Source organism: Myiozetetes cayanensis, unplaced genomic scaffold, assembly GCF_022539395.1.
Source record: "Myiozetetes cayanensis isolate MyiCay16 unplaced genomic scaffold, myiCay2020 scf5-8, whole genome shotgun sequence".
In the NCBI taxonomy this organism is placed as follows: Eukaryota; Metazoa; Chordata; class Aves; order Passeriformes; family Tyrannidae; genus Myiozetetes; species Myiozetetes cayanensis.
In genome coordinates this window covers 49,187,112-49,211,997 of record NW_026087742.1, presented here as the reverse complement: position 1 = coordinate 49,211,997, position 24,886 = coordinate 49,187,112, and the positions used below count along the sequence as shown (strand labels likewise).

General features: G+C 33.4%; 1 protein-coding gene across 4 annotated transcripts in view; it reads right to left on the bottom strand.

The window, feature by feature from the left end:
- Window positions 1-24,886, bottom strand: part of NBEA (neurobeachin) — a 470,259-nt gene that overhangs the window by 283,245 nt on the left and 162,128 nt on the right. For 3 of the 4 annotated variants that reach the window (XM_050332434.1, XM_050332435.1, XM_050332437.1), the window contains 4 exons: window positions 24,059-24,166; window positions 22,208-22,376; window positions 20,714-20,809; window positions 7,078-7,516 (listed from right to left, as the gene is read on the bottom strand). In XM_050332434.1, coding sequence (XP_050188391.1) covers window positions 7,078-7,516; window positions 20,714-20,809; window positions 22,208-22,376; window positions 24,059-24,166 — 812 coding nt within the window. The remainder of the gene's footprint in view (window positions 1-7,077; window positions 7,517-20,713; window positions 20,810-22,207; window positions 22,377-24,058; window positions 24,167-24,886) is intronic. The other variant, XM_050332438.1, reaches the window with a different exon arrangement.

Here is a 24,886-nt window from a genome sequence, read left to right as displayed (position 1 = left end):
ATTTTATATGTCTAAATCACCACATTAAGATGAGCCAGGTGTTATTAAATTACAAATTATCAAGAAATATCAAGACAAATCTCTCTACCATAAGGATAGGGAAAATCAGTGAGACTATCATCTCAGACTGAAAAAAAATGCAGCTTTCTGACATGTCATACATGGTGACCTTGTCAAAATGTCTCATTCCTACTGATAAAACAAAATGCAGCGAGTGAATGCAGAATGACATTCAGATAAAAGCAGGCAGAAAAACTATTTGAACAACACAACAGAGTGGTCAAAGATGTGCAAAGTAATCAGAAGGACAGCAGTACAAGACAGGTGAAAGAGGCTGACTGCTTTCAAGTAAAAAAATATTCTTTTAACCAATCAAACCACTCGAACATCACATATGGTGAAAATAAGTAAATCGAGACAAAACAGACTAATGGAAGAAGTATTTACTTGAGCATAGTATGTTTTGAGGAATGAATTTACTGTGATAAGTGCCTTACATGTATCTGTCGGGCATTTGGCTTTTTCCTTCATGGAGGAACAGAAATCCACAGACTAGAAGAAAAAACATATACACTTCTATCATTTAAATTTAGGCCTTCTTTAGTACAATGTATTCCAGAGTTCCTAAATGTTCCAAACTGGTCCACAATTGTCTGAATCCCATCATCATGGTCTCATATGATCCCCAATGATTCAGCCAGGAAAAGTTTAGTAGTAATTGTCTGTAGCAACTGATTTTATTTCTTTGCTCATTGGGTGGTGGTTTAAAACTCTAAATATAATTGTGACTACTAATCACTGTTCTGTTACTCCATGAGTGTCCTTTACCAATTTTAAACCTAAGCCTGAAGTCATGGTAATTCTTATCATGCTCAAGGTGAGTGTTGTTGATTCAACTCACATACCACTTATGCATTGCTGGTTCATTAAATAACATCAGCAAATAGCTGCAGGATTCTTCTGGGTTTTAAAAATTTGCATGAAATAAGTATATGGAAAATAATGCCATTAATGCAATGAACTGCAAAAGGAGAAAATGGAAATTAAAAATAAAACACTTTCTCAAATTGACTTTACTTAAACATTTAGCTATCTAGTGCTGATGACAAACAAATTAGGTTATGCAGTGCTATATTTTCCCTCTTTCTCTCTGATTCACATTCTGTATCTCTTCTCCTGTTTTAAAATTTAAAGGCTTTCCAACCTAATCACTCTGGTCAACCTAAAGGTCAGAGATAAGCCTTCAATACTGGATGTCTTGTGCTATCTATCTGAGCAGCAGCAATTAAATGAGGATCACTTTACTCTCTTGTGGGATATGGGAAACCTCTTAAGTCTGAATTAGTATTTCTTACTCCTCCCTCAAAGCAGCAGAAAGCATGAGGATTTTTCAAGAAGTGTTCTTCAAAAAGCAGCACAGACTTCAGGCAAGGTTTTCACAGAATTACTCCATGTCAAACAGCAACTTCTGTCAGACGTTCGAGAAGAAATCACAAAAAAAAATGGCTGACAATTTATCTTCTTCATTGCATGCTAGCTTGTTCCTACAGTTAGATTCATTTAATCTCTGAAAAGAAAGGTTAATATTCCTTCGCTGAAAGTTATTTATGTTCTTCATATCTCTGTAGATGTCCAGTCCTTTATGAAACATGTATACTGTTGATTACCCCGTTCTTCCCGAATTCAACCCCAGATTGTGCTCTGAGTCTGTAACATGTCACTGTTAGTGCGTACTAACAACACCCTAGACAACCTTCTATTAGGCTGACTGCACTAAGATAAGACTCATTTGAAATCAAGGAGGAAAGATGTAACTCAGAGGCAACAACCATGGAGAAGAAAAACTGGATTAAAAAAATGTGAGGTATACTGAAGAGATAGGGAAAGCTCATAGAAGGACATAATCTTTGAGACTTGTGCAAATGAAACCTTAGTGCTGAATCTCTACTTAGAATGGGTTCCTTCAATCATCTGATACCATACATTTATTAAAACATCCAAACCTTAAAGTATATGAAATGATCCTAATCTACTAAAAATTGCTTGTTTCTAAATAGAAGAAAGTAAATCATCTCAGATGTAGTTTTAGGACAAGGACCGGAAGTTCTTGGATCCTCAATCTTAGATCAAGCAGAAGAGTGAGGTACTCCTAATGAAATTCCCTCCTTTGCATTCAGGATAAATTAGCTGAAGCACCTAAAATTGTCTAAAATATTGACAAGAAACAAAGCAAACTGTAAAAGATAAAAAGCTAATTATCAAGAAAGATGAGTGGTCTTAGCTGAACAGACAAATTGGAAATACTGGGAATTTATTAAGTTTGAAGAATAGTGAATAGAATGTAAGTGAAGTAAATGTCAGAAATATGATCAAATATAGAAAAAGAACCCAAGGAAGCAATCAATATGAGACACAGACAAGTATGGGTGAGGAATCTAATCTTGTATATATGGTGCAAAAAAAAAAAAAAAAAATGTAAGGGCTAAAAAGCAGCAATCAGTCCTGTAAAAGTCAATATAGCTTTAACAGTGATTTTACAGAGGCCCATTAGGGTAAAAAAATCAAGACAAAAATCTAGTACAACTTTCATCTATACACCCAGTGAATTGTATTAGAGAGTAGAGGGATGCTGGTTTCTCATCATCTTCAGGTCAGATATACCTACAACTCCACAAATATGAATATGGAAAGACACACATTACACAGGTGATAAGAGTTTTGAAAGAGCTACCCTTGTACAGATTTCTAAGTGATGGACTACGTGATGGATTTGTAAGTGATGGGGATTATGATTACAGCTCAATGAAAATAAATTGAGAGTTAATATAACCATTTTTGGTTGATTTGAACCCATTCATAAATTTAGAAATTTTTTTTTTTTCTAAACAAAAAGCTGAGGTGGCAATGCACTCTCAATTTCAATAACAGCACTAAGAAATAGCATCTAAGAAATCTCTACTAGAAAAAAATTAGAGATGAACAAGTGTAAGCTTCAGAATGCAGTAATGGGTAGAATCACAAATAAATTAAAAAACCGTAATGATCTAGGCTGCATCTAGTGGAACAAATGCTAATTGTCAAAGGAGTAAAAAAAAGAGAGAGAGAGAAACAAGAAATCCCCAAATCCTAAAATCAATGACAGGGCCTAAGTTTTGTCAGACAAAAGATGAGAGGGCAAAAAAGAATTATTGGTGAGTTATGCTCCATTACTAGCAAATCTTGGTAGAAAAACGTTTTGTGCTTGCTTCTAAAAATGTCAACCTGGATGCCATTTTCAAGGAATTCAGTCTGACGTTAAAAGACATGTCATAACTTTGAGGATCCAGGCTCCAGTGTCCCAGAAATCTGTTTATATAGCTCATAATGTAATTACAGCTACCTTAAGACAGATGAGACAGAAGGCAGCAATATATTGAAAATTAATTGAAAAATGCAGTTGTCCAGAAGCACTTGTGGGGAAGAGGTCTCTGAAAAGCTGCTCAAAGCTTCAGAGTTCGAAGTGAAATTTTTGATGTTGTCACTCTCAATCTATTGAAGAGGTGACAGACAATCAAACCCGTCTGGCTGCCTGGCAGCTCATTTTGCTGGCAGGTGGCAAACAATTAGACACACCAATTTGTGCCTCCTGATGACATTAAAGCATGAAACTAAGTTGTATGCAGGGCCTAGTGATTTGTGTGAAAGCATTTCAAAAATAATACTCTTTGCCGTGGCAACTCATTTCAGACTGCCACCTCCCATTACGGCTTTGAGTGGTGAAGACGACAGACTTGAGTTACGTGTGGTGCAAGGCCGCTTCTGTTCAATCCGTCATCAGCGCCCCCCGAGACCTCAATCCCCTCCTTTCATCAATATCACTTCATCATTTACATTCGATAGTACTTGAACTGCTGCATACATTAATTGCACACAAGTCCCATTTGACAAAACATGTTGGACACTTTTTCTGCTTTTACATTTCATTTATGACTGCACAAATTCTAGGGAAGAATACACTGTACCTATTATGCAGTGACTCTTATGGAAATATTAGCAATGTACAATTAAAAGAACATGCAGAACAAAACACTCCATAATAAATGCTAAAATAGAATTCTCAGTTTCAATTCTATTTACAGGAGTTTGCTTTACATGGTGTTTACTGGCACGTAAGATCAGTGATCACGGTTAAACAAATATCTTTAAAACGACCAAGATACTGTTATTTTTACTAGTAATTACTTATTAACTCAACTCATTTTTACAAGGCACTCAGACATACAAATTATCTACAAAAAAAAAAAAAAGAAAGAAAGAAAAGAAGAAAAGCGTCTAGCTTTACAAGGACTAAGAATATTTGTAGATTAAGGTGAAAAATGCATTTCTCTAACCTAGATTTGCTTATAAATAAGGAAACACTGTGTTTATTTTATAAAACCTGAAACAAATAGAACCTGACAAAACAGTACACTCCATTGCTTATGATTTTCCCTAGGGACAATAGAGATGACCAATAGCCACATTGCTCAGTGAAGTACAGCAACAGAAGATCCTACGGAAATACAATCCATAGGCATAGTGTTAGCTTTTAAAAATAATCAGCTTATCTTATTTAACTGTTATTTTTCTATCAGTAAACACAATTATATTTACATGAGCAAGTATAGAAAAATAATCATGCTGTATAATTTTTTCAGTTTTTCAATGGTAATTGGGATACTATAGGCAACACAAAATGTTCAGAAATCACCACAAGCCAAAATTCACGTTGCTTTCTCAATTAATATTATTCAAAGTTTTTTCCGCCTAACCTTTGTTTCATCCCCATGAAAAGTTATAGTGTCAGGATATGAATCCACTTCACTCTATAATTTGGAAAAGTGACACCATCACCAGTCATATTTGCCTCCAAAGATTGCCAGAGTGGTCACATACTTTGACAATATGAAAAAACTGTACAGAGGAGTATTTGCTTGAACAGTGAGAATCATTCAATAATGTCACCGTCAAGTGTAACCAGATAGTTGAGGCCTTGTGGGTTAAGAACATCAATATTTTTATCAAGATGCCCCCAGTTCAATAACATTTTTTTTAGTTGAAGAAAAGAATGCAACACTTCCTAATCTGCTGGACCTGCCTGAACCTGCCAATATTTTCTTTCATAGTTGTTGGTTATATTAAAAATAATGATCTACCTCACTCACCAAAATCAGATAGCAGGATCATCTATTTAAGAGAAAAAAAGCCCTACACGAAATATAAGTGTGACTTATGTTGCCTAAACTTCACCCATTACCACCTTTTCTTTTTTTTTTCCTGAAGAAGTAAACAATTCCAAGGGCTGAGATGGTACAACATATGCTACCAAGATAAAAACACAACTGTATACTTTGTAGAGGAAATCAAGAAATCACAATTTGATCAGCAGGATAAAAGGACAGGATAAAAACAAAACACAAACTCTCTAGCTCCTAAGAGAACTTATTAAGTATGAAATGCCTATCAAAATACATGAAGCACCTTTTAAATAACTCCATAATTCTGTATTAGCAAATACTAATAATGATGTTCAAAATGTACAAGCAGTCACATTGTTTCAAGAACAATGAAATGGAGGTGCTCACATTAAATACAGGCTATGGACAACTTACCGCAGTTTTTAAATGCTCTCTTATAGAGCTATAATTTAGAAATGCACAATAAAAATCACATCTTCAATCACCTTGATGTCAAGTTCCCTCTAACAATGACAACTCATGAGGTGATATGCTCCATTTTAATTTAGGTGTCTAGCATTTTGTGAATCAACAACAGCCATCTGAATAAATTATTTTTCTTATTGACCCAGGTCAAAATTTAGGTGAATAGGTTCAACTAAAGTGACCTTTTTGATGATTACAGTTAAGGTGTTATTATTTCTTCATGTAGCATGAATTTTTATACTGCTTAATATACAAGGATGCATTCTGAAATATGATGGTTCCTCACACAGGATAAGGAAAAATTCCTAACTTGATAGGAAAAAAAGTATTTTTCACTTCACATTGAAATCACTCTAAAATGAAAACATGCAGACTGATGAACAACAAAAAAATTTAATTAAACAGCTGCTAAAGTATATCTCACTTTTCCTGTCTTGATCCATTTAACTTTCTTGGAACAGACATTATCTGATTGTTTATTAAATTATTTCAGAAAAGCAGCTTCAGTACTTATATATATATACAGATAAGAAGGCATCAGCTTTTCTAAGGAATTCATGATGGAAAAGTGCTTCTTCACTTTTATTCTAAAATTCTCACATATCTTCTTGCACTTTACTGTTTATAATATGCTGAAAACATTGATTGCATCTTGTTTTTCTTATGAAGAAACTGCAGAGATCTTGTCATACTGGAAAATACGACTACATCACCACTCATAAGAGTTACATTGGAAATCAAATGGATGAGGTCACTTGCAGAACTTGTCACAATTTCTATGTTCAGGATAACTGAGAGGGACTGGACATTTAAAGAAAAGTATATTCATTAGAAACCCGGAAGCTACAGCCTAAAAAGATAAAGAAAGGACTCTGTGAAAATGTTCAGCAGTTCAGTTTTAAGCACTAACTTCTGAGCATATTTGTTGTTTAAAGACCTAAAAAGAAACTGTTTTCTACCATGTCCATGCAAATAATTTGCCATGGTCAAAGCACTTCAGTACCAGAAAACAGTACAATGATGGATCCAATTAAGATTTAAGCCTTTGAAAGAATATTCAACTGAATTTCTGCACAGTCTGTTCTATATCAGCAGATATTACCCCTCCTCCTCCTCACTAAAATGCTATTTTAAAGAAAAAAAAGATTTGATTGCAAAAATATTTCTTTGAAACAGGCTTGTTTTCCAAGTACTTTGTAGAGTTTTATTCACTGCTAACAGAGAAAAATAAGGTGAATTATTTTGTCTATACCGGTCTGTATTCGAAAAGGAGAAATAATACATCTGTTTATAACATAGTCTAATACAAAACAATAGAAGAATAACCTTAAAAAAAAAAAAATATCTTCAAACTTCTGAATTACATGAATATAAAATAATTAATCCAACCATATACCTGTCAAATGAGTGAAACTGCATGGGAAGAATAGCCTGAGCTTCTCTCTTCAGTGCAGGATCTGGGTAAGGGATTGGATCCGGGCCACATTCTCCAATTTCAACAGGGGCTGCCACAAGACTTTTCAGTATTTCTTTGACATTGATGCCTTTACTTTGGCTGATACTGGATATTGAAGATGCAGGTTTCAGAATTTCACTGGGGCTTTCTGTTAAGCTCTCCTGAGATTTTTTCACTTCTGAAGACAAAGTAGATAACAGCTCACTCATAGCATCGGGACCTGTGCTGGTCTCCAAGTCTGTCCCATTCAAAATATTGGGCATCTGTTCATCTCCAATTCCAGAATCTGTGTGAGGAATAGAGCTTTCCAGCTGAATATCTTCAACCGGTGTTGGTGTTTCTTTGTCTTTAATATTTTCTGGAAATACAGTTGGTGTCTCTGCAGCAAAATAGAGATTATGAACAATAATTTAGTTTGCTTTTTTCCGCCCTAAAAATATTATCATAAGGTTTTAAAGACAGATATATGTTAGAAAGCCCACAAATCATAGTAGTTTAAACCATAAAAATTCATTCTGCATACAAAACATTTTACTTTCAACAGCTGTTTGGCATATATACAGGCTTGGAAGAGGGAGCTCAAAATCACATTATGCAAACTCAGTGACATTTAGAAATTACACCCCACTACTCACAGAGTAATCAAACAGCAAAATACTTCCAGCAAAAACAACATTAGAAATTATAACCTATCAACTGCATAACTGTATGACCTGTGAGAGTACTATAAGAGAAAACTGCAATCACTTATGCTTTCAGATTACTGTAAAATTTAGTCTTTGTATTGCTGTCAGCAAATATTAATCTTGCATTCAAAAGAAAACTGCTAGACATTTTGTTTGCTTCATGTTTTAAAGTGTGTATTATACATATTTTACATACATATGGTTACATTTAATATAGATTCATTTATACATGAATGAAAAAAATGTGTTGTTATTGATTTTTTAGATAACTTTTTCCACAACAGGTAGAATTTTGTAATTCAGGAAATATTCAAGAACAAAATAAATACAGTTTTATAGACATAGGTAAGTGAAATCTGTTGAGTTTGGAACATTTCCAGATTGAAACGAACTCTACAACATCTTGTAGCCGAGAAGAGCATACCTCTATTAATTACTTCAGAGAAACAGACCCAACAACTTCATTAAATAAGAATAATTTGCTGTGTTTAGACAGAAGTTACCTACAGTTGTAACTTCCATATTCATCTTTTTGGTTACTTCTTTTAGAGCAAAACAAGATATGGTTATTTTTAATGACAAAAAGCTTGCACTCAAAATTATTTTTTAGTTTATTTTCAAACTACATTATTTTCATTGGATTACTTGTCTTGATTATAAAATTTAGTTGGTCTATGTATGAAATGAGAATGCTTCTCTTTTTTATGGATCTGATATAGTGGTGCAGATATTATGGGAAATATTTTACAACATACTTGGATGAAGCTGAGATTGATACAAACAGAATGTGTTTCAACAATATAACTTTAAAAACAGCCTGATAACTCATTACCAATTGGTCAGTACAGTCTGGTGTAAAGTATTTATTTAGAATATGGGGATAAGTTTGAATATGTGCATGTGCACATAAAAAAAATCTATATGAGATTATTTATGTCTTTGAACTAACGGTCGTGTAAACTTCTGTATGTGTACAATTATTAAGAAACAGATACAGATAGAACAGAAGAGGCTTTTAAAAAGACAAAGCAGAACCACCCATTAAAAGGAATATTGTTTTCTTCTTTTAACAGCCATAAACACTGAAGCTACTTCCTCTTCCTTTTTCTCCTAAGTACCTTAAGCATATCTTATCAAATAGATACGAGCCCTTCTTTGTGAAGCAGGAAGTAGAAACTGGATTTATGAGCTGCATCAAATGCATTTAGCATCTGCCAGGTCAGGAAGTAAAAAGATCCGTATCTACTTAGTACTGCCTATATTTGGCGCAGAAGAACATCTGATCCACAGAATGATCCTAATGAATTTTCTGCTTGTCTATTTAAACTTCATCCATGCAAAGACAACACTTCTCAACTGAAGGGAAGATTAGGAGTGGACTACCAGTCAAGCAGGTTGTTGCCCATGAAATGTATGGTAAATAAAATGGCATAAGGCTCCATTATTATGTAAATGAAAAGGGGGCACTGAAAAAAAGACGATAGTCCACTACGTAGTGAAGTTAAGTTACATCTAACCTCAGTTTTCATTAAATAAAACTAAAGAGAGGAAATATAATAGAAATACACTTGTGGAAAGTCAAACACCTTATCTAAACCAGAAGAAAGACTTTAATACATTAAAATCATGGCAATGAACTGACTCCAAGCCATTTTTGAAAGAAACAGTCCATATTACTGGTCTAGTAGCAGGCACTTTTGCCAAACAGGGAAGTGGAGACAGCAACATGGAGAAAACCACACATGGTTTCTCTTTTCTTAGAAAAAAGGAAAAAAATATATCTGGACAACTGCAAACCTTCAAGAGTAAGCAAGACTTCAAGATTTATTTTGGAGTAAAGAATAGGAATGGAAAGGAATGAGACAGATTACAAAATTGCTCTGCTAGAAGAGTATTTTAAATATTTATTGCTCTAAGAAAATAAGGGTCAATACAGTAAATTCAGTAAAGCCAGGGTGGTCACAACAGGCTCTCATTTAGTCATGAGAACCTGGAAATTCACAGAATATGGAAAAAGAAACTGGCTAAGAAGGAGTCATCGCTTAGTTTTAAAAGTTAAAAAACCCCATCAGACTGAGAGAAACTACCACGGGATCTCTCTTGTTCAAAATTTTAATAAAGATTTCAGGTAAAAACCTTTGGCTGAAATTTGCTGGTGACAAAGTTACAAGGCACAACCGATGGTCACAGAAGGATGATTATAAGCAGGCATTATGGCAGAACTACAAATTACATTTAGTGGTGAAAAGCTATGCATCTAGTGAAGAATACAGAGATTCATGTTATAACTGGAATTCATCCTCTGTAAATGACTGAACGGCATTATTAATGGCATTAGAGAAGGCTTTGGCAGGATTCATTATTGAATATTGTGTACCTGTTATATTTGAGAAAGATGGAAGAGCCACTATGGAGGTACACAGCAATCTACTGCTGGAGATTTGACAGACGTAGTCTGGCCAAACTAATACTGAAGGGTTTCACAACAGCTATCATATGTATTTTCAGGGTGAAAACTCAAAAAAAAAAAAAAAAAAAAAGAATTTAAGCTAAATGGAAGCATTGGAATGAGAATAATTGAGTGTAAACTAGCCAGGAATAAATTTAAATTTGGGAAGTGACAGTCATCAATATATAATTAAGATTACAAAATAATTTTCCAGTCATAGTAACAAAAAATGGAACTAATTTTGAGATGCTATAAATAGAACTGTACTTAATTACTCAGCAGGTAACCGTAATCCTTTGTTCCCAAATAAGAATAAAATGCCTAGAGGCCTGCATAATTTGAAGCTAAAAATAGAAGTAAAATTAAATTTTTGGATGTAGAATTTAAATATGACACTCTATAAAATACATAATACTAATTAAAATGATTTTTGAAAAAAATGTGTAGGTAATTATTTTAAATTCAGGCAAATGTACAGATACTTGATTTCAATAGAAATCAGATTTCTATCTTTACTTTTCTTACCATGTCTCCAACACCTAATATGAATATGCTGCACTAAGCCAATTAAGCTTAGTCTGATTTATCACTATGAATAACAATCTCTAAAAACTCCCTGAGTCCAATGCATTAAATGTCATTTTTAAAACATCAAGCAAACTAAATGAATAAAGGTTTAAAAGGTCCAATTTACCTTTTATGAATCAAAGGAAAATAGAACAGATAAAGTTCTTTATAACTGCCTTTCAAATAAGAATATAGCAAATAAGGCTATGTGAAATCCAGATAAATATGGTTGAAAAGATTAGACCTTCTTGATCAGCATTATTATTACTAGTACTATTTAGGTAAATGATAAACTTCTTAGTAGAGGTTACGAAAACCAACCAATTTTAGTTACAACACTGCATATCCCTAAGTTCTGTTCTATATTCTTTTATAACATGTTGCAGCACTTCTATTGCCTTCAGATTTCAGGAATGAAGAATACTGCTCCACAAAGTGATTTAGAAAAATCATAAACCATAAGTGTCTATGCTTTTATAAAAATCCTAAATATTTAAAGCAACTTATCAAAATGATAAACATGAACAGAAGCAAAAACACAACTGATTGCATCTGTCTATGTTATAACACTGTGACAGTAAGCCTCTAAATTTTCAGCAAACCTCATCAGTTTTCTACAGTACAAGGCCATGTCAGTAGACAAAGCAGAAACATTACTAGATCTAGTGATCTTAACCCTGTCAGAAACAGGCAGTTGGAAGCCAGATGCCTCCTTCTTACTGTTTTTCATTGTAACTAATGAGTTCATCTACATTATGGAAAAAATATGGGCTTAAGCTAACTAAATGGCATATTGTATATCTGGTGACCTCATCCGTCACGCTGCTTCCCTAAAATATCTTGTTTGCTTGTGATTTATGAAGTGTATTGTAGTTGTTTTAACCTACTGAGTTACCTAAATAGCTCTTGCACTGCTTCCATATGCCTAAAAAATACAATCCGAACTGCCTCTATTTATTAACTTAATAATGAGACATTTTATATGTCAGGTAAACATATACAATTTTGCCATTATAAAAAAGGACAATACAAAATATTCTGCTTTTAATATTTATTTACTTTAAGAAATGGAAAAATTGTGTGCAAATTCCTGTAATCCTTTCATCTTTTTGATCTCATTAAACCTCCTTACTAAGTAAGAACGAGTTGAAATTTTTAAAAAAGTAAAATGTATGAAAATTATTTTTTAAGTGTTTACAATATGGCTGAAAATTTATTGGGAAGTCAGACTATCCCAAACTATTGTCAAATTTCCATGGCAAACAATGTAGAAACATTTGACAATGGAAGATTTGGGGCAATCGATATAGGAATTGATGCCGTCATTCAGTCTGCATGTGCACTGGAAAATTTATGAGTTGTTTTCTGTATAACTATCTTAAGGCATGGGTGATAACCTTAATAGCTGCCTTTTATATACTCTTTTGTAGTTTTCTACAAACTTTCAGAAACAGTACACTACAAACTGAAAATGCTTTCATTCCAACTAGGCAGTGATACTACAGCTTCCTTCATAGGTGGGAGAGTCAACTAATCAATTTCTAAACTCTAGGCTATAAAATGGAGTGGAAAAATTCTTTCTAGCAACACCAGTCTAATAATTTTCATGTATATGAAGCAGCACAAATAAACTGACATGAGAAACTAAATATGGCGACAGAATCAAAGAGTAATAAGGTTCTGATTTAAAAATACATTGAGAGGAGTAAGCAAGAATGGAGGTTCAATAGAAATGCCTTCAGAGGATGAGGCACAACAGTAAGAAAAATCACCCTAAGATTCCAACCTACTCTATATCTCCTCAAGACCTTCTCTTCTGTTGGCTTTTCTATTTCTGTGTGATAGTTATAAGGGATCCAGAGTAAAAATGCCTTTTCTAGCGATCCTGGTCATGACCCAGCCTTGCAACATCTACTAATTTTGGCAACCTGGCTGGTATTAATCTTCATGTAACCACACATTAGGTGTGGTTAGGCAAATTTAGTCGTGTCCCACTAACAGACTTCATGGATTTATGTTATTTCCGAGGCAAGGCTACCTGAACAACACTGACTTTTATTTTGCAGAACTCATTTGCTTTTACAAAAGATTTTAAACCAAGTCTCTTCATTTACTGAAATATTTAGAAGTGATAAAAAATGGCGTAGGGTTACAATTTGTCCTTCTTGCAGTATCAGGCTTTTATCTATGAAAATCTTCAATAAATGCAGTGTGCATTTAGCCTCCATCTGTTATTCAGCTATAGTATTTATCCAGGTTTCTGAAATTCCTTCCAGACCAAACACCGGTCCTTTCCTTCCACAAGGACAGCAATGCAACAGCGCAGAATCAGATGTCTAACAGCACACCAGCAATCGTGCACAGGAAGAGGTGGAAGTAGAGCACATGCCGTGGCAGCCTCTGGCTGGGAAGCAGAACCACAAGCAGGGATACCCGAGGGCTCTGACAAGCATGTCTGAGGGTAGAAGTAACATAGCTGAATACGAGGGGGCTGGAGGAGGTCAGATATAAAAGACTATCGAGTGGGTTGGCAATTGCAAGGGCACAGATCTTGAGCTAGGTCATTAATGCAGCAGGTTAGGAAATTCTTTTTAACCAGAGTTGATTTGTGAGGAGAAAGGATGTAGCTCTCAGCTAGGAAAAATATCACAGGTCAACACACGTAAGTACATGTCTTATCTTTTTGCTCACTGGGAATTGCTTCTATGTGCTCAAATTCCTCAAAAGTCTCATCATTTTTTTCTTTCTCTGCAGTTGCTCAGGCAGGTACACAGGGCAGTTTTTATTACCTTGACCTTACTAAGGGTATTGAAAGAGCTACTTATGACAGATATAGCTCTTGTTCCGTTTAGGCACTGTCTTTAATCAGTCTTAATTTTTCTTTACTAATCAAAACTCTTTCACTCACTGTTGATGGATCACCTGGTTGCCAAGCAAAATGCCAGCAATCCTAAAGCAAATCATTAACAAGGTATTAACTAAAAAGACTAAAGATAAAATGAAAATAAAAAAATGAGAAGTTGTATTAAAAAATCATCAACTTCAGAGTATAAAACCAGGCATGTAGATTTTGAAACAAAGTCCAAATAAAAATTAAGAACAATATAGTAACATATTTTTTTCTAGTGAATTTCCCTGGTTTTTTCAGTTTCTATTTGTTTTCATTTATTTATTTTTGTATTGTATAAGCTCAAAATCACATAATTAAAAAGTAGATTACAGGTATATATGATAACATCTGTATTTCTAACACATGCTGAGAAAGACGATGTTGTAATTAGACATTTCTTCCAAAAGAAATAAAAAAAAATAAAATAGGTCATCTAGGTTTCAGCATCCAGCAGCAAAAGTCAACAGTGAAGCACAGAGTATGTTCCATAATACAATAAAACTTATACTAAAAACATTTTGTTTTAAGCACTACTTTGACAACTCAAAAACTTTTAAAACATCTGTAATTTGTAAAAACAAATGAAAATAAATATTGATGTTATTTACAAAAAATCCCTATTACAACTGCTTCATGCACATATAATGACTGATCAATTAATAATAAAACGTATGTGCAAATGTCTCCTATGATGCCTTAAGTAGCTGGTGAAGGGCAATAAATAATAGATTAAGATGTATTCTATTCTCTCATGATCTTCAAATGCATTTCTTCTCAGATAATGTTGGAATAAGCAGCACATGTTTCATCAGAAGACCAGTATGATTATTTTGAGCAGCAGGCAGAAATTCAGTAGAATTGGAATTTTATGATTATCATGATTATCAACCCATGTTATTTATAACATTCCCCTTTCTTGAAAATATATGTACAATTAGATTCTGCAGAAGATGGAGCCATGAATTTTGTCAGGACCTTCTGGAGGCAAAACATGTTTTGACAGACAATGGAAATTAGTCCTCTTGTCCACTTTGCATAGATACACTGTTACTGTTATGCAAAAGACCTTAAAATTAAATCTCTACACTGCTACATTAGGAATACAAACAACAGTGTAGCAATGTAATTCCCAGAACACTGTATACCTAGAAGATCTGAAAAACTTGATACTTTTCTTGTCTTCAAAGAAAAAGCTGTTTCTGCAACCTTTTAATATAGTTTGTTCTGTCAAGGAAAAAAAAATCAATAGCTTCCAGTCCATCTGCAGCCACATACCTTTAAGCAATCTATTCATTTACAGTGCTTTGGGAAAAATACAGACAGTGATAGCAAGGGAGTGGAAAAGTCAATCCATTTTTTATAAAAGTTTGTGATAACCTACATACTGATTTTCTTCACACAATATATGATAAGGTGAATTGCACTGCTGCAGTGCTTTCATTTCTGAAACATTCCTGATTAATGCTAAGTGGAAATATCAATTTTCAACTGAGAACATGTATCCATTTTTTGGTTAACATTGTGTTCTCAGTAATTAACAGGCTGCCAGTTGAAGTGTAATAAAATATATATATATATATTCACACTTTTCCACTGCTGTAGATGTGGAAGCACTGTTGAAAGAAACAGCCCAATAAACCATCAAAGTGAGCAAGGATAGCTTCAATAACAACCAGAACTGAGAAAGCTCATCTTAAGTGATCCTGACCACCATAGTTAAATCTACTTCAGATTTGTAGCTGTAATTTCAAGAGGTTACTTGGTTTTACGTGATAAGGCTGATTAGCTGTTATTAAGAGAAGATGCCATGCTCCTCTATTTCTCTTATTTTGAGGAAAAGAAATTTCTCTCTCAAAATATGTAATGATTACCCTCTGCTGGTAAGAGAAAGGTCTACTCTGTTTTTAAGTCTCTACTGCCACATCTTCCAGACCTAACAGATATTTTCATAACAATTTGGGGAAAATAACCCTATTTATTCAGACAAAACAACAGAGAGCACAACTGTATTTTCTAAGCTATTCCAATTGCTCCCATTTCAGAAATAAAAATTTCAGTACTTTATGCTCAGTTTACAGGGGTAGTTCTTGCTGACCACTAAATGGTCACTAATTCTGCCTTGACTAATACACTTTTATCTTAAGAGGGCTGTGGGAACTGGCAAGTTCCACTGCTCAGGTACATTTTCAGAATATGCCATTAAGTCAGAAGCCTTACGAGTCTTGATAACCATTCTACAAAGCACTGAACCTCCTAAGATTATTTTCATGTATTTGCTTGTAAAATAAAACAGAAGAAGATTGTTTGCCTTTTACGGGTAGTAGCTTTGCTTACTGGGACTATCTTCATCCTTCTGAGTTTGAAAGGAAAATTTTCAAAGGATTTGAAATCATTCCCCATCACTGGGAGTTGAAATTAGGCTTTAGCACATCTTCCCTACTAAATACAACACAGTTAGGATTTTTCATACATGATCGCTGTGGAAGATGCTGCTAAAGATGAAAGCAAAAGATTTTAAAGAGGTCTGCTAGTTCATCAGACTGCGAGGAACAGTCTCCCTTCAAGGATCTCAAGTACTCAGCAAAGTACTCAGGCAAAAAAGGAGATTGGAATACTTATAAGACAAAAAAGAAGAAAACTGAGAATCCTCTCAGTACAATACAAAGCAGCATTTAAAAATACAATGGAGAAAGGTGCAGATTAGTTGCATTGCACACTGTTAAATAGGTAGACAAGATATAAGGGACTATTGGAGGAGCAATAATATGCATTGCTCAGATTCATCAGATGTCAGGTACAAAGAGAACATGCCTTCGAATCATTAAGTTGAAGACATTATGTAATTGTTTAGATGGATATATAGTTCCAACTTTCAAACAATATACATGTAGTAATCTTAAAGAAGAATATATATATATGAACATATATGTATCCAGCTATAGCTATGGATGAGGATATTACTAAGGTACATAACGTCATTAGATTGGTTTAAGTGCCTGACATCAGAAAATTTCTTTCCAGCTTTTATCATGAAGCACGTTTTGTGTCTGGAGTTCAGTTAAGCCTAGTCTCAGAGTCAGGATAGATCTGACCAAGACAGAGATCTACAGTGACATCTACATGAATGGAAAAAGATGAGCATCTACAGTGACCAGTTTACCTCTCTTTTAAGCAGATCTTTAAGCAAGTCAGATGAATTGTACACTAAACATGCTTTGACTTCTCTACACCTACTATTAAGGGAGGTTAGGATGACTAGTTTAGATACTGATTCACTACTAATATTTTCCAGAAAGTACAACTCACATATGACTGATGATTTTGAGATAAGAAACTGAAAATCCAATACAGAGCTTTTTGTCAATCATCTTTAATGCTATTCCCATCTCTACTACACCTCCATATTTTAATTAATTAATGAATTCTTAATTTAATGAATTCTTTGGCATTATGAACAGAAAAAAGCAAGTCTGGCAACATTACTTTTGTAGGACTGTGTTTCACAGACAACCTTCAGATGCAAGAGAATAGTTTTGATCTGCTGTTTTCCTTGAGATGGTGATAATGAATTATTTCAAAGAGTAATGCTATATATGAATTATAATATTATCTGAATTATTAATACTATATATGAATTATTTCAAAGAGTAATACTATATATGAGCTAAATTGAAGAGAGGGAGCTTTCTTTTCATTTGGCAAGTTCTGCTTTGTCTGGCTAAGCACTGATTATGTCAGATATACTGCAGACCCTTTAAAGTTATCAGAAAGTAGAAGGAGAAACCCAAGTACTTTCAAAAAACACAACATGGAGTAAATCTACAGATAGAGATACATTTTTCTCCTCCCCATGGATCACCTTAGAAAGAAACATAAATGCAGAAGTATGGAACATTACAAAGAAATAAACATTTTTACTGTTAAATGGTAGCCATGGCACTACTGCAATAGTCTTTCCTTCCTGGGAAGCACCTTCAAGCACCATGCGATAACATCTAGCTTATAAACAATATTCAAATACCAGTAAAAGAAGCATTATTTTACCACCTACAAACATTTGTAAGTAAAGCTGGAATATATTTCCCCACAAAACATATTTTAAAGCCTTCTATTTCAATACTGTGTTTTTTCCGTATATGACAACATTAATAAACTAGGTAAAGTTTCATATCAAATATAATGATGTTAAAAATCTTGTAACCTGCAGTTGACACCAGCTGCAGCTACTCCTAAGAAAGATACAATCTTGTGCCTGAGACAAGTAGGGTCTTAAACAATCTTAAACAGATTTTAACTAAAGATATCACCCTACGTAAAGAAAAAAAACCACAAACCATCACTAAGAACAAAATTGGTGTCTTATTTAAATACTGGTTATACACCTACTTCTATCTTACCTTTCCCCTGACAAGTTTCTAATTAGATTCCATCTACTAGAAATAGATAAATTAATTTCTTTTAAAGAACCAACTCTTCTTCCTTAATTTATAGAGATCTTTTCCTGTAAAGTTCTAACAATTACAAACTGCTGTATCTTCAAACAGATATAATCTGCTGTACTGACAAATAACCAGTTCTTTATATCCTTTTAGTGTCGTGTGGAATGAATAAAATACAAAGACTTCATTTCCAGGTAACAACTCAATTTCTATAAATTTTTTAATAAATAGGGCTTAGCTTTAAAATTGTGTATTTAATTTTAAATGCTACATTAAACCACTCTGTATTAAGTTAAACTACGTTAAAGTTTAAAATAATATTCAAATATTACATGCTAGCTGCCAACATCTGAAAGAAAATCAGATTCTAAAAAGAAAACAATTGGCTTAACCACTGGAATTCAAGATTCTCAAAATAATAAAATGTATTGACTTTTAGCATTTTCTAACAGTGTTGGCAATTTTTTTTTCATTTAATTTCTTGCTAATATTCAAAACTGAGGAACTCAGTTCAGAATATAAAAAGCAGAAATATTTTTCCTCTCTAATGGGTGAGGCAGTTAAGTAAATGTAAGAGTTTAGGACCACAGAGAGTTAAAACCCTGAAGGATGTGATGATATAAAAAAATAAAATAACTAACTACAGATAACATTTCCTTTATTGAACAATTTTTTTCTAAAACCAAAATACTTTTCTTGTGTATCCTGTTCACAGTTTTACTATAGCTCTATTGAACTACTTTAAAAACAAAACTATTTTACTTGAACTCAAGGTAAAACAAGTACTATAGACAATATTATAGAAGACCCAATTATTAAATGCTTTACGTTAAATATTTTGATGAGTTTGTATGATTGCTGCCATCTCTTCTTAACATTCTTTTCTGCTTTTGATATATATATTTTATTCAGATACAATTTGTGGATAAGAAGAACAATTATTTGTTTTTCCCCTGCCTTTGCAATCCATTATATCAAATGTCGAGCTTTGTACAAATAGAAACGTAATGCCATTTATGTTGTATAATGTATTTTACTGTATTAAATTTAATAAAAATTAAAATGTCATTAAATAAGTGTGTTTCGAGGCAGTCTAGCCAATCCTTATTTTCAAGCAAAAGTGGTTAAGAATAAAATATCCTACATATGATACACATAAACTTGCTCTACGTGCAAAAAAAACCCAAAACCAAACCCAACAAACAAAACAAAACATAAAACCCAATCCAGAAAACCCAAAAAAAAAAAAAAAAAAAGGAGAAAAATCACTATTTAATGAAATTTTAGGGATTTATTGTGTAGTACCACATAGCACTGTAGTACTCTCTCTGCAGTAAGATCAAATTATTCCTTTTTCTGTCAATGATGGATCAATTGTACAAATGCAACAATGTCAGAACAACAAATATTACATCAGGAAACCGAGTAATACAAAATATTTTTTCTTTGTATGGCAGACAATAATCTTATGACTCAAAATCATATCCCTGGCTTACTCACTGTTATAAATTAAAACAACTTATAATATACATACATGCACACACCAAATTTTAAGAAATGACAGATTAACATAGTGATAGTTTAAGTTTATGTAATAAATATTTTAACATACTGCTCCCAGAACAGCACATGATGAATGTAAGTCCCCTTATTACTGATGTAGAAAGTTAACTATTCTTTATGAACTGGATGCATTCTAAATTGCTTAGGTTTTTTATAAATCAGTATTTTTACCCACAAAAAATTTTTAAAAAGTTATACCAAGAACATTTTCATCAGATTAAATATTTTGACATGTGTTCACAACACAGTGCAGGCAAATAAATGTGGAAATGCAACATTTTGTACATGCAAACTTGACCTGTTAAATTCAGGTAACCCTCTCTTTTTCAAGTAATGAAAGAAAAAGCCCATACTCCTCCTTATATAGTACCTATTAAAACAAACAAACAAAACAAAACAAAGCAGCCCCAAAACATATAATAGTTGCTCTCGTAACAAAATTGATTTCTTTCAAGAAAAACACAGCACAGCACATTAACTAACAGGCATAAAATAATTCACATACAATATCAGAGGTTTACATACCATCAAGGAGGCAAGGAAAAAAAAGCGAGAAAGGAAGGCAAAAGAACAGCAAAAAATACAGGGAAAGGGAATACTACAAAAGTACTACATACTTTATGCAGTATGCAATATTTTTAAAATAGGCCTGATTTGATTTTTATGGACCTAATATTGTAGCAGAATAACCACAAACCAAAATCATTTAAATTTTCCTGTATCCATTCCCTCCTCCTGAGTGCTTTTTAAAATTATTTTATTTCATAATAAATAAAGATAATAAATGGTAGTAAAAGTGGGAAAGAGATTTTCTAAAGAAATGTAGGCAGGAAGTTAAAGTTTTAAAGGTATCATCAGGTCTGATCTCCATGTAACCTGAGGCGTATACTTATTTATCAACAATAACATCACAGTTAGTTCTTGAATTGCATTACATTAAATAAGAACACCCAAACAGGTTAGGAGATGATGTTAATATTACCTTTGTAAAATGAGTGGGCAAAGCTCTGCTCAGGAATTAACTTGGCAAGGAATCCATGGTTCAAACTTGGGTGAGGGATAGATGGTATGACCACAACTGTGGAGAAAATCATGGAATCAAATGTGAGCCAGCTAGTTATTCATGTGTGGTCTGGTCCACTGTGGATCCATGACAGAAATCCTATCTCATTGAAACATGCAAATATGGTATTATCAACAAAAAAAAAAAAGGCATTTCTAAAGGGAAAAAACAAGTTGTGTATCAAGAGATAGGAAAGAGCATACCTATTATTTGGGCACTTCAAGAGGAACATTTATGGGGAAAAAGAGACATGGAGATATATATATACATATGCAAATAGGCAGGACAAAAATGGATGAAATAGTTCACTGAAACTAGCAGTTTCTTAGTGCAGGACCATAACATATAAACAGGAAGGCACAAAAAAAATAATGATTTCTCATAATTGACTACACTTATTTAGTACATTTAAAATGGAAAGCCTACAAGCACATTGACTTTAACTATTAGGTAAAAGTAGCAAATTAAAACATCATGATGAATCAAAATAATGACTAAATGTAAATATGACATAAATTGGAAGAAAAATTCTATGACAAATGAAAATTAGCAACTCCATAAATGAAGAAATTAATTAAAGATCTATACTAGAACAAATGCATAAATTAAAAGTTTCGTGGACAAATTCAGCTACTGTTTTCAGCTCTTTTAACACAGAAGGTAGACTTATAATCAATCCAATCAGTCTTGAAGAAAACCTACCGGACTGACAGTGCAAAATATTTGAAACAAAGCAGGGTAAAGTTTGCACCCCTCATTTCTGACAGCTTCTGACAGCTAACAGACTCCCTCCCTTTCATGCTGAAGAACACATGCCAGTAAAAACCACTACTACTGCTAGTAAAAATCACTAACAGTTCAGTAAAAGAAGGCAATAGCAATGTTTCCTTTTTATTACGTTGTTACCATAGGCTTTTAAATGCAGGCACCAACACAGTAGGACTCCAAGAAAGTACTCAGACTTCCACTACTACCCTTTCACAAACCTCCTCACTCAAACAAAACAAGTGCATGTGGGCAAGCAGCTCTGTTTGCTGTTCATTCATTTCATGGTATAGAGTTAAAGATATCTGTTCTTCCTAACACAAAACAGATTCAGGAAGTTGTGTTGGTCAACTATCTTGTACTTTACAACTTAAAACTCTATCAGGAACCCTGTTTCCTTCTAATTATTTTTAAATTAAAGAAAAATAAAGACACAAAAAATCAATATAGAAATAAAAATTAGTAATACTCTGTAAATAAATATACAGAATACTTGAGATCTGCCACTGTATTTTATAAAATTATTATATAGGAAAAAGTAGCATGTAATTTCCTATGAGGATCTTATGCTACTCACTAAAAATACTTAGTAAAATAATTATAGTACTAAAATAAAATTCAAATAACATTTGAAGAAAACAGATTTACCTGTACTTGTTGGTGAATTTATTTCTTGTCTGATATTTCTACCTGCCTGGCTCCCAGACCTCGCAGTTTCTCGTTGTGGTTCCAGTATATCACGGTATTTGGAGACCATCAGAACAGAAATAAAGTAGACTACTGCCAAAGCTAAGAACTGAGCCTGTTTGCTGTCATCCTGTGTTTGAGAAAAAAACCCACATCTGTAATATTGGATATTTCCATAGTATTTTCATACAAGATAATTACAAAGCTTAATAAATACTACCTTTTGGAAATGTTGTTTCTATTAGTATAGCAGCAGATATATTACTTAGAAGACTGTATGGATTTTCAGAGGAGTACTATGCACACAGCACTTCTTAAGTACCGAATTTTGGAGGTAATTTGGCAACTACACAAATCTCTGGATCTGTGAAGCTTTTCAAAACAGAGGCCTGACTGTACTCTGAGTGCTTTCAAGGCTTCCCAGCAGCAAGGGCAACTGTCTTTTGCTGCCCCAAGGAAGAGACTCTGAAGATCCTTGCCACAAGAATGTAAAGGGGCTGAGAGGGAAAACTAAGCTCACTGATGCTTCTCTAGCTGACACTGGATGCATAAGCAGGCATAACAGCTTCTGGTAACTTGTAAACACAGGGGGAATATACCACTGCTTTTCTTCCAGCAATAAATCCCAGTTTGTACATTCAGAAGGATTGTCAGCAGCAATTCTAGTTTTCCAGGACTCTGATTTAAGTAAATGCCAGGATCACTACAACTTAACTGTCTTCCTTTCCTCTCATCCAACATAGTCGGCTGTTCCATGGCAACTGTCATCTATGGCTTAGATATCATCCTGATTGAATTTAAGTTGCTGTAGTTATACTGAAATGCCTTTTATTGTTATTGTTATTATGGTATAAAACTCAACCTAATAGAATTAAGACTTCAGCTCCTATCTACTCCTATAGTGGTTTCACCTTGTCTCAATTCCACAAGCACATACTTTCTGCTACAAATCCAGTGCTTACTTTCCATGTTTTCTGTGTGTTATTTAACTTGGCTGCATGTTTTTGCAATTTTTAAAATAACTATAAATTCTCTTACTAAGTTATTTCATAGAAATGCCAGAAACATATTTTCTGGTATTCCCTTCTCCACTACTTAATAAAAGAATAGATGACAGAAGATTTTCACCCAAATTCAAGATGATCAGGTCATCCCAGCAGATATTTTTTTTAATATCAAGTTCTACTTTCTTCTTTTTAAAGTTGTTTCTAACTTTGGTCCTCACTTCAAACCACTTGGACTCAGGCTGGAGAAGTTTAAACACAACATATATATATTTGCATATATATAATATTAATTCTTATTGTACTACATTCAAAACCAAACATATTGTGGTGAATTTTTGTGCTGAAACACAAAAACGGTTGCTGAAAAATCTGAAAACCAGTTTTATATACATTTATATATAGCATATATATATGTTTTGCTGATATAAAAACTGTCTATAAATCAACTTGCTGCAGTTCTGTAATAGATATAATAAATCTTCCTCTTACTCTGGTTGGACAAGTAGTTGACTTTTAGTAATACAATTTTAATCAATGTAGGTCATATCTGAATTATTCTGGCCGTGATTAGTTGGCTAATATGAGATCAAGGCTGAGTGCTAAACACAGTTATCTACTAATCTCAAATAGGTTAACCAATATGATTTGAAAGTGCCAAAAAGCAGCTGGTGGTTACAAAGCCACTAGCAGATGATTTGCAGAAAATATATGAAGTGTGACACATGAAGGATATTTTTAATTCCAGTATAATCAAAATATAAGCAATGATTTTGCAGAAGAAATAAATAAAAGACATATTACTCACCACATCACGAAAAACAACTGCTCGTAGACGATTAATATCAACATCCTGAAGAAGCCTATCTGGGTCTTTTATGGGAGAAAGGTTGCCAGGGACATTTTCAAGGGGAGTCTAAAAATAAAAAGTAGTGAGATTTTTGTCCCCCCACGCATCAAAGTATTTCTGTTAAAACCTTAATTTGACTTTTTTTTTAGACGTTACTATGTATATACTTCCGACATAATACTCAGACAAGAGCTCTAGAAATAATGCAATGTTTTGAATAATTTTCTTAATACTACTTATTTAGATATAAATTGTTACAGCTTTTCAGTAGCTCAGAATATCTCTACCCACAGTTAGGATAATAATTTGCACACAAAAGTTCGTTTCAGATTAAAGCTGTTTCATAGTAGAACAATAAAATATTTCGAGTATGTGTGTAATGTTTGAAAATGCTGCAGAGAAATATTAAAAAAATAATTTATGTTAATTTTACTGGGAATTATTACAGACCACTTACAGAAAAACGGCTACTAAGAAAACATAGGGTAGTAAGCTTCCTTTAAAAAATAATAATGCATTACAAATGATGCTTGAACACCTAGGAGTCTCCTTATACTGATTTGCTTTGCATTGAATGTGACACTGGAAAAATGTAATGTTTTTGTGAGATTTAATGAAATAATATTGTGAAGGGAGTTGAATTTGTAAAGGTTATCTGAGAAAGACTTTAGAGAAGAAAATCTACTGATTGTAGTAATGAAAATATAGCAGTAAAAAACCAAAGGAATCCTTTACATAATGCAATGTGTTGTATTTAAGTCACGGGCTGTGCCAAATTTTTTCAGA